General features: G+C 43.3%; 1 protein-coding gene across 9 annotated transcripts in view; it reads right to left on the bottom strand.

Annotated features, from left to right (window-relative positions):
* Positions 1–3,039: 3,039 nt before the first annotated feature.
* The window catches only part of RNF152 (ring finger protein 152), a 41,410-nt gene continuing 33,532 nt past the window's right edge, over positions 3,040–10,917 (bottom strand). For 7 of the 9 annotated variants that reach the window (XM_051798798.1, XM_051798791.1, XM_051798790.1 and 4 more), the window contains one exon: positions 3,040–5,881. In XM_051798798.1, coding sequence (XP_051654758.1) covers positions 5,084–5,695 — 612 coding nt within the window. In that variant the 5' untranslated portion in view covers positions 5,696–5,881 and the 3' untranslated portion in view covers positions 3,040–5,083. Of the gene's footprint in view, positions 5,882–5,976; positions 10,753–10,917 lie in introns of those variants that run through there. The other 2 variants (XM_051798792.1, XM_051798793.1) reach the window with 2 other exon arrangements.

The following is a 10,917-nucleotide window of genomic DNA, read 5'->3' as shown; positions in this document are numbered from 1 at the left end:
TCTGGCTGTTTTCTTCCCTTGAATTGGCTCTGATATTCAGGAACATCACTATCACAAAAAATTATACGAATTATTTAGAACTACAATAAAAAGGTATTTAAGCATAAGGAAATGCATTTTCTGAACATTTATTAAGCATTGGAAGGTTGGTTTTTTTCCATTAGAGATGCTCAGGGCAATTTAAGAAATGTCTTGAAAATTGTTCAACTTGAGGCTGAAGCAAGCAGCTTTGCTTGTTGACACGAGCATGCAAGAGGTAAAGAGACAAAGAACAAAACAAGCCCAGCTGTCAGGCCTATGAACAGTGTACAGCACCAGAAAGGTCACCAACATACTCTAAATCCATTGCAGCATTTCCTGGTTATCTTGTCATACTGAAGCTCTTGCACAAAAACCTTTGTCTTCAGGGCCAGTAGATCCTTCCTCCCAGATGCTGCTAGGATTCATTTGCTGCCATGTACTTTCTTCCCTCCCTTCTTCCCCCCTCCATCCATCCACAGAAAAAAATCTGGAAAAATCAAACGTCAAGCCACGCTTTCTGTGCAATTGGGACAATAAAGCATTTCAACCCCAACATTTACTAGAGAGGTGTTCTCTTGACATGTGATGCCTCCCCCAGTACTCACGCAAGTGTATCATGACAGCAGGCCAAGTTCCACGTTTAGCTGTGGATAGTGGGTACAGCCTCACTCTGAGTGCAAGAAAGCATCATCCTCTGCTACCTGACATTGTTGTGAAAAGGTCAAGGGAACAGAAGCCTGGCTCAATTTACGCAATAGACTGGTGCCTGGAGCTTTTGACACTGGGACATCTACAGAGGAGTTCAAACCACACATGAATTGTTTGGTTATGGTTTAGCCCTGTTGTGAATGTAGCAAAGCCAGTGCAACATCAGCCTTCTCTACTCCAGAAAATCATTTGCACTATTAAACAAATTTGGCTGTCCAGGACTCCAGCAATAAAGTGACTGGGAAGGGAGTCTCCAGGGGAAGGGGAAACCAGCATACTAGTCTGTGCAATACATGCTTAAATCAAGGACAACAATCCCTCACTTCCATAAGCAAAATGTTTACTTAAAATGTTTAAGGAATTTGATTAAAACAGAAAAAGAAAAGTTGTGTGGTTCAGTAGCCATCAGCTATAATTCCATATTCCACCATAATTAAAACATGAATGGCCTTTTACAATTTACCACAACCCATACTTTATACTTTGCCTTAAAACGCTGAGTGTTGAATTTCAGCCACCCCCTTGTAAAATATGGAGCAATTCTGCCAAATTCCCTTCCATGCTCTTCATTTGATGACAAAATAACAGAGGTACCATAATTCACTTGCTATCATTCTTTTCTTGCTAATGTTTTATTCAGACTGAGCTTCATTAATAAAGATGAAACTTTGGACTCATGACTGCTCCATGTTTACAAAACATACAGGCTCCTTTACATCTTGGTTAAGCATGAACAATCACTGAACACACAATTTCCTAAAAAAATCCTGCATACCAAAATTGCATATTTTGAATTTTTAAAATTCACTAAACAAAATTTCACTGAGTGAACCCTAAAGTCTGTTTGCCAGCAAAGCACAAGTCAACAATGGATATTGGGACCATCCAGGAAAAAAACTTAAGCTGGACCCCAACACACACATCCTTCCCATTAAACAAGCAAATAAATACACATTCATACAGAGTAATGTGCTCTAAAAATGCAGGTGCACATTTTAGAATAAGTTTTGGTTTCTCAAACAGTACTGTGTCACAGTAATTTTCCATCCTTCTTTTTGGTGGAACTGGGCAGTGATTTCTTACTGGACACCAGAGGACAAAAATTAACCCGGAACCTGATGACTTTGACACAAGTCCAAATATGTTTCTCCACAGAGGAAAAATTACAAAGACAAGCTTGTCTTTTAAAGATAATAATAATAATTAAAAAAAAAAATAGCAGTATCGCTTTTTAATGCCAGGTATTGAACCAAGGAATGGGACAAACTGCACTGCATTTTTAAAGTAGTATGACTATTGACATACTTGAGAAACATTTTAATACTGTACATTAGAACAAACTATTTAGTTCACTCCTACACAAGTCAGCAAAAAAGCTAGGTGATCTAACATGTATGGCAGCTGAAAATTTAAAATAATAGTCACATTCTAAAGCCAGAACAAAACTTTTCCAGAACTCCTATTTATAAAAAGAAATGAACATACACACCATGCGCATACACGCAGGCAAAAATCTTGAGGTTTTACTTATTGCTCTTACACAAGGCTGAAAGCAGGCAAATGTCTGGATCAGAAATTAGGTCAAACATGCATTTCAGCAGGCACAAGTACAGGAAGTTCGTATTAACGAAACAATGCACGGTGTTACGTAGTACAGGATGGTATTCTGCTAATATAATACTTATGTCATTAATGCCGGATAAACTCCAGGTCTGCCTGTTGTATAATGTGTTATGCAGTGTGGTATTTTAACCTAATTTCTGATTTCTCTTTCATTCTGCACCTTCCACATAGGGATGAAGAGGGCAGTTTTCAAGACAGCCGTTCCTTGCAAACCTTGGCCTCAAGAGCTTCAGTCGGGCAGGTATGGCTGGAAGGAGGCAACGTTACCGCCACTGTATGGTCAGGACCTGCTCTTTGACTGCCTTGCATTTTTGTGCATTCACAGACAACTCACATAACCAAACACAGAAGCCGGTGCAAAATGCATCAGCGCTGTTCTGGGAGCATCTTTCACCTATGCCATATGCTCCTGGTACACCCAGCAATTGCGACAGAGTAAGGCAGTAGAGGGTCGAGTCCTGTATCTGGTCACTTCCTCCAGAGTCTTACAAAAGGCAGGATTTCTTTGTGAACTGGCTTTCCTTTACACAATAAGCAGCGTAGCATGGATATCAGTAGAAATCTGGCTACCTACTGGCAACAAGAGACTTGCATGTTCACAAGACACATTTAGGAACACCTGCTGTTCCCTACTGCAACCAAATGAAACATGCTGCAGAGAGGTGTCCATGTAATTACAATGCTCACAAGCCAGGTTCAAGGCATACTGCAACTGGGCCTTGCACAAAAAAGGCATTGAATGTGTTATCTGAAGAATTTTTTTTTTTTTTTGCTGTGCTATGCATACATATGACAGTAGATAAAAATCAGCACAATGGTTCCTCTCCATACATGACCAAACACACACCATAACAACTAAGCACCGTATATTCTATTCATCAGTTAACAGGAATCAAGGAAGCAAATGGTGTTTTAGGAACAGAGAAGGAAAGAAATCCAGCATGTAGTTAGAGGTATGTTCCTAACAGAAGTCTTAGCTGAGAATGTTTATTGTGAACCAGCAACTAGATTTTGTGACATAACCAGAAACCCAAGGACATCTATGGGGCAAACTTGGGCACTGCATAGTCAAAACTGTGTTATAATATGGCCTTGAGCAATCTCTAAATATTAGAAACAGCAGTAGGTAGATGACAAGAGGACACACTTCAAAGGTTATGCTTTGTACTTGCAAAAAGCAGCAGTGCAAATCAACAGTGTCTTCTTAAAGGTCTGTTATGTGCCCCTTGATCCAATCCCTAAACCTCACAGAAATTTAAGCATTTAGACTTGCCAAATACCCAAATTCACACTGAGCTCTATTTTACTTATGAGCAGTACTACTAAAGCTAGTGGGACTGCTTAAAGTAAGGCGCTACCACAATGAACATTCAGGAATTTGCCTCTTCCCAAGAAGCGAACTGCAAATCACTGGGGTGTCATGACACTCACAGGGAGACACTTCCTGTGGTTTTTTTTTTTTTTCAAATCTGTCCTTATGAACATCAACAAAGACTGAAATAGGGGAATAGGCTCCATTATGCTCACCCAGACATTCTGACACCAGGACAGCCACAGCGGTTTAGGAGGGGTAGCCCACCCATGAAAGGTTAGGTTGGTCTGGGTTCTCCTCCCAGGTACCTCTTCATCACTGTGTCTTACTAGATGATTGCATCAGTTGGGATGGTGAAGCTTCCTTAGAGCAACTCCTCTGTCACACCATTCATAGGTGCACAGTTGCATTTTCTGGGAAAGAGGGAGGCAAAATAGGTCTAAATTCTCTACAAATATTTAAGAAAACCCAACCTCTAGAAAAAGAAAATTAAGAACAATATGCTATCACATCCTTTCAGGAGTCCTAGGACTTCTCATGATCTATTTCTTCACTAACGGCTATGGAGGCCAGGTCATCAGGAAGTCTGCCAGACTGGAAGTAAAACAGCATGTCCAATGTTTATCATGCAAAGCCATCCTCCACAAGAAGCCAGGTAGGTAGAACTGCTTTGGCTGCATTTTTAGGTATTCCTGCTAGCCCACTTTGCTCCCCTTCTTGGAAGCTCCTTCAAATAAAAGACATTGGAAGTGCCACTTCCCTGTAGTAGGGAAAAACAGAGAGACAAAAAACCAGACACCAAGGAAAGAAATGACTGCTTGTAAAATGTTTCCTTTTAAAAACTATTTTACAACTCCCTAATTGATTTAATAATGTGCAGTTTTAAAACATATAAAATGCCTTACCAGCTAAACGATTTCTTGGTTTTACAAGTCTCCCTCCCTCCCCCTACTAAAAAATAACACATGTGTGGACTGGTATTGAACACCTCGTACAGTTGCACGCCAGTTCTTGTTCAATTCTACATGGAGCAGTTTTGATTTTAATCTATTGTGTTTAAAGAAGAACCCATACTGTATACTTGACAGTATAACCAGCTACACAGAGGTCTTTAATCTCATAACACAATAAAAAAGATCACTGTAAAGTTGCAGTCCCTTTGATAAATGATTATGGTGACGCATGCAGTCCTCCTCAGTGCCACTGCTGCCAGACACAGGACGTGATTTTCTCCATGGGCTGCCAAGAGGCCTGACACCACACCGCCAGGAGCCACAGCCGGGCCGGCACACCACTGCCCCGGTGTACAGTGTCCTGCAGTCACTGGAGAAAGCTGCAGTGAATTGTCTCGCTCCACATCACCACCACCGCTGACCCAACCCAACCCAACCCCCGGGGGAGCACAGCCCCCTCCCCGCCTCAGCCGCAGGAGATCACTGTGAAGCGCTTGGAAATGCATGACATGTTGTGGAGGACGATGCCCAGGAGAAAGACCAGGACGCAGGCCACCAGGATCACAGTGCACACCCCAGACCAGGTGGAGCTTTTCACAGCACCTCTCCGGTCCGGCTCCTCCGCTCCCACCTCGGCGGAAAGGCCGCTCTGCAGAGGCTGCTGCTCTGTGGGGATCGTCACCACCGTCAGGGACTTCTGCTGGCTGCCAGGCAGGAGGCGGCAGCCAATGTCTCCTGGCAGGAGCGCCCTCTCCTTGGAGAGGGGCAAGGGTAGCATGTAGCACCCATTGCTGGGGAGTTTGATGAAGACAGGGGTGTGCTCCGAGGTGTGGGGGATCGCGATGACGGCGATCACCTCAGGGTCATCGGGCAGCTGTGACACAGAGTACCCCGGAGGCAGCTTGGTGATCCCACGGCACCACGGGCAGCGCAGGTCCTTCTGGCTGGTCCTCATTTGTTGCAGACACACCGAGCAGCAGGTGTGCTTGCAGTCCAGCAGCTTGGGCCGCCGGCGGGGGCTGTAGTAGTTGAAGCAAATCTGGCACTCCAGCAGAGAGTCCTGGGACAGGGTCTCCATGGCAGCCAGCACAGGAAAGCCTTGTGATGAGCCTCACTCTGACACCCCGTAGGCAAGGGGTAGCAGCCTTCCCACCACTTCTCCTCAGGGCAGCACCTGCCTTCCTGACACTGCTTCTCCTCAGGACAGCACTGGGCAGCGGCTATGGAGAGCACAGGAAAACCTCTGGCCTGAACCTTTCAGTACCTGAGACAAACAGGAAAAATGTGAAGGAAAAGGTTACTCGTAGGAACCAGTGGGAACAAGAGTCTAGCTAAGGGGGAATGAAAACCAGCGCTGACCTTGTTATCTGGTGGGAGAAACAAATTTGCAATCCTTAGCTAGAAAGCATCTTCCCTCTGCCTTCACCAAACAGCCTAGTGGAAACCTTCAGGTCAGTCATCACTAGGTCTCTTGGGTTTTTTTTTTCCTCCAATTTCCCTGCAAACAAATCGCCATCAACCCACCAGTCTGCCTTTCCAGTTATATTTATCTCCGTAACAGAGGTGGCTGTAGTTCACTAGCCAGGTCCTTCAGCAACTCCCTCCCGCAGTATTTTCAGGACTTTTCAACCCTTCCTGCACCATAACAATTGTTCTCATTTAATCCTTTAAACCCCTGAGGATTTTTAGCTATTTGGCTCAACTGCTAAGTTTGCATGAAAGGTGGGGGAAAGAAAAAGTGTGTTTAAATGGAAACATTTCCACAAGCTCCTGAACTCATGCCTGTGCTTGAATGAGCAACCAGGTAACTATATTGAAACACCTACATTTGCGCATAATTAAAAGGAATATTATTATTTTCAGTCAAATTAACTGTTTGCCTAGTTATACAAGCAGCTTGTTGAACACAGCCCCTGAAACATAAACCTTCTCACTGATGAAAACCTCACCTGAGGCAAAAAGCTCTATTTAGACCCAGGACCACTGGACACCATGAAAAACAATCTGATGATGCACTGAATTAAAAGCAAATTGTTACTAACTTGTTCTAAACTATTCATTGTAAAGAGATTCCTTCAATAATTCCCATTTCTCCATTTATCACTTACAGCTTCGCAAAAAAATGCATGTGTGTTTACATTCACAGTGTGTTGTTTAGCTTTGTTTGATTTTGGTCACTCCAACACATGATTAATATGAAGAGGTGACATTTTTACAACACTTTACATTGCCTTCCTTGCTGAATTTGAAGAAGTATCAGCCTGAAATTGCATCCAGAGAATATGATAATGAAAACCCAAAATATTTGTATGGTGACCTTTGGTTCTCTCTTGTTCCAATCTAACAGCCAAACTAGAGTTAAGAGGAATACATCTGTCAGAGGACTGCTTCCTTTCCATACAGTAATGTCTTGCTCTTCTCCCCAGATCACAGCAACTAGGTTGCAACGTACTAATCGATGGGTTATGTCAGTAAAACAAAGTAACAAAAGAGAAGGCAGGCATAGCCCTGGGGTTTGCCATGCAGGACAGCACTCTGGACCACACTGTCCCGTATCCTGCTTTTGGCAGTTACCAGTATTTGAATAGGGAAAACAAAATACACGTCATCTCTTCACATGCTAACAACTGATATCACTAACACTGGCAGAACTAGCACTGCTGCTGATTTCATAACAGCAGTGGATTTTGGCTCACAAGATGCTTCAACAAACACTCATTGACAGTCGTGGCTTAAGAGGGAGCACGGGTTGCAGTTACGAAGGCAGGAGCTTCTGAAACACATATAAGAGCTGAAGGTGAAAACAGCACATGCCAAACATCCAAACAAGCACTTCTAGGATGCTTTGCCTCAGAGGCCACCATTAGGAGAGACCCCTACCAGCATGAAGCCAGCATGGGTCCAGCAGCACCTGGTCTGCACTACTGCTGTACCACACAAGGTATTTAAGAGATACTCCACGTGCAGGGGATGCTGAACACTGTTGCAGAAGGGGCTACACATCTGCTGCCTGTGTGCAGGCAATACCAAGGGAAAAGTGGAAGAAAATGAGGAGAGGTTTTATCTTCTTTATTCTATTCTAATAGGGACATTACTATCTCCATAGCCCTATGGTACAGGCACACACAAAGGAAGACTGTCAGAAATGAGCAGACACACTAATAGACTAGCATGCAGCTGAGAAAGAAAAATGGAAGAGAGCTATCCACAATGTTGGGCAATTCCCAGCTGAAAAAAAAAAACACATTAAGAGACAAAGGCTAGATTAGAAATTAGTTACAGGAACTCAGGAAGGAACCACTGAAACCATCAGATCTAGTTTGCAGTCACAAGCAACCCAGGAGGTTTATATTTTGGACAGAAGTATCCATACAAAATCTTCACAGTTACACACACTGAAGTCAAAGTTGAGCTCAGACATTACAAGACACAACTCTTACTTGCTGTATATGCAAATCTATTTTAAAAAAATCCAGGTATAACAATACTGCGGTATTATTATGAGAAAAAGCCCCAGTGCCTAGAAATTCAGAAATTAAGGCTTATCATAAATGGCCTGGGTTAGAAACAATCTAAAAGATCATCTAGTTCCAAACCCCCTGCTGTGGGCAGGAACACCTTCCATGAGACCAGGCTGTCAGAACTCCATCTAGCCTGGCCTTGAAAACTTCCAGGGATGGGGCATCCCCAACTTCTCTGGGCAACCTGTTCCAATGCCTCACCACCGTCACAGTAAAGAACTTTTTCCTAATATCTAATCTAAACCTACTCTCTTTCAGTTTAAAACCATCCCCCCTTGTCGTGTGACTACTCTGCCCAAAGACAAAGTGGAAGTACTCCTGCAGATGTAAATCAGTATCTCTGCATAGAAGTTCTGCCCTCCACATTTTGGATGTCAGTGAACGGGCTGTGGAAGTTCTCAGACCTCATTTAGCCATCATCTACAACCATCTCACTCCACTAACAATGGTAGAGGTAAAACAGTTTCTATTGATGTGAATATGATTGGGACCAAGATAATTTTTCTGACCACATCCCTCGTGCCTGTCCCAGTGACATCCTTACAGTAGAAGATTAGTGCTAGGAGAGAATGAGATGAAGTATTTGGAACTAAAGAATAAAACACAAGTCACTTTCAGGCAAATAGTGCTCTAAGGAAAAAGAAGAAAACCCATCCCAACAAGATCTAAGCTGCTTTGAATGCTAAGCAATGCTATGAAGCATTTCTCCGGAAGGTCAACATTTTAAAGCATTAGTGCAATGAACCGGAAGAAAAAGGAAAAGAACAGTGACAAATTAAAAGGTTAAAATAGAGCTCACCACCTATATGACATAAATTGTTCATATTTTCCCAAAATGTTTCAAATAATAAATAATCAGACCTGTGCCAGGTCAATAGTAACAACCAGTAAGCAGAGAGATTAGGATGATTCCTTCAGAACATGACTAAAGACAAGTTAAAAAGTAGCCAAAGCCATCTAACCCCTTGGCCTTTGCTGACACTGCTTTGTTCAAAGGTTGGACACGTAGCTTCACGGGTGCAATATAACTTTATTTCCAACCATACTGAAAGTTCTACAATCCTCTTGCATTCTGCCTCAGCTCAGTTTGAGGATAGAAGAACGTCAAGCCATCATCTACAGCCAGAATCAAACTGCATTATTATCTATTTGATAAATTTTGCCACAAATAGTTAGGAAGGGAAAAGCCATGGAAGCTCTCTCAGTACTCTTCTACCACTTTACTTTAATAACTATACCAAGAGGAGCAGATCTCTTGGACAGGGGACTGAACTCTCTGGTTTGTGTTCAAAGCACCCTCACACCAGCTGAAGGTAGTGAGCTGTCACAAGTGAACATCTCGCTCAGAGCTTATTCAGACTGGACTCTTCTCTGTGCTTCAAGCATGAAGACCGAGAGGCAGCCAGGTTGCATGAGGGCACTGCTGACATCAACCATCAGCCAAAACTACTCCTGCGTCATTATTTGCACTCTTCACACAGTGACGCCCAAGGTGGGCAAGGGGGCTGTTGACAGGAAAACAGAGGTGTGGGAGGAAGCAGAAAATACTGTCAAGGATATCTGTAGGTCTCTGCGAAAGAGACTGTGTGTATGTATGTGTGGATAAGGGCATGCATGTGGAAGTAGGAGCTGGGTAGTACAACACTGAAAGCACACACACAGACAGAAGCAACTGCAGCTGCAAGTAGTGACCCTGCCTGGCACAAACCTGACAGCAATTGGAAGCTCTTCAGGGCCGAGATTTACCTAGTAACACAAATAAAAGCTAACTGGATATGAAAATTCACAGGCTCCAAAACTCATGTGTCAGAAAGGTGCAGCTGAAGCAAAGGAAGCAAGAAGAGACAAACCATGAAAAGAAGCATCAGGAGACCTCTCTGCCTCCCCCACACCCTCTTTCCCTTGCTGTGCATCTGCCCAATATCCATAAGGTTGCCACTGGCAAGCAAGGCAAGAGATTCACAAGCAGTTACAGAGACACAGGGAGGAACCTGCAAAGCTGATGACACCTGCAGCAGAAGGTCAAAGTAAAGCCAAGTGATTGAGAGCATGGCACAAAGGTCCTCCCTGCAGATTTGGGCTGTCCTCTGCACAAGCCACGAGATTTTAAGATTTGAGAAATGATGGGATGACTCAAGAGCAATAAATCTCTGGAGAACAGAACAAGTATTTCAGCTGTTTGTCAGTCATGATATCTGTTCTGTCAATACCTTGTTGGAGGCCACAGATGAGCCCCAAGTTCTCTTTGTTGGGGTGAGCAGGAGGCCAAGAATGCCAAGGCATTCTGCTCCTTACTCCTCAAGAAGCAGAAGGCGCATTTGTTGCTCTTGCTATTCGTAGCTTCCTAGCACAGTGTAAGGAGGTGCTGCAGGAGGTGAACAGATGAAGTTTGCTGTAGCTGCAACAGTGAGAGGAAGAAAGCATAGGTTTGCTCTGTACAAACCCTAACTATAAACTGGTCTCAACTGGCCAGGTCAGAAAAAAACGCTATGTTTGGAACACAGTGCAAAGGGAAACACTGGATATCCACGACGGAAGCTGTACAAAAAGTCAGAGGAGAGAGTCATCAATGGCAAATCTTTGCACAGAGACATGATATTTTTTCTTTGTAAGGACAGCTAACTTATTAAGGCCCAAAATTATATTAACTTGAAAGCCCCAAAAATATACTTTAACAATGCCTTGTGAATCTAATTCACAGAAAACTAAACATCGTATCATACTTTGAAAGACTGGCTTTGGGGCATGCTGATGTACTTAACTGATAACTAAGAGAAAG

The sequence above is a fragment of the Manacus candei genome, unplaced genomic scaffold (assembly GCF_025592945.1).
Source record: "Manacus candei isolate 608988 ecotype Guabito, Panama unplaced genomic scaffold, ASM2559294v1 h1tg000049l, whole genome shotgun sequence".
NCBI classification, from domain to species: Eukaryota; Metazoa; Chordata; class Aves; order Passeriformes; family Pipridae; genus Manacus; species Manacus candei.
Note: the sequence above shows the minus strand (reverse complement) of the source record. Positions and strands in the feature narration are given on the sequence as shown.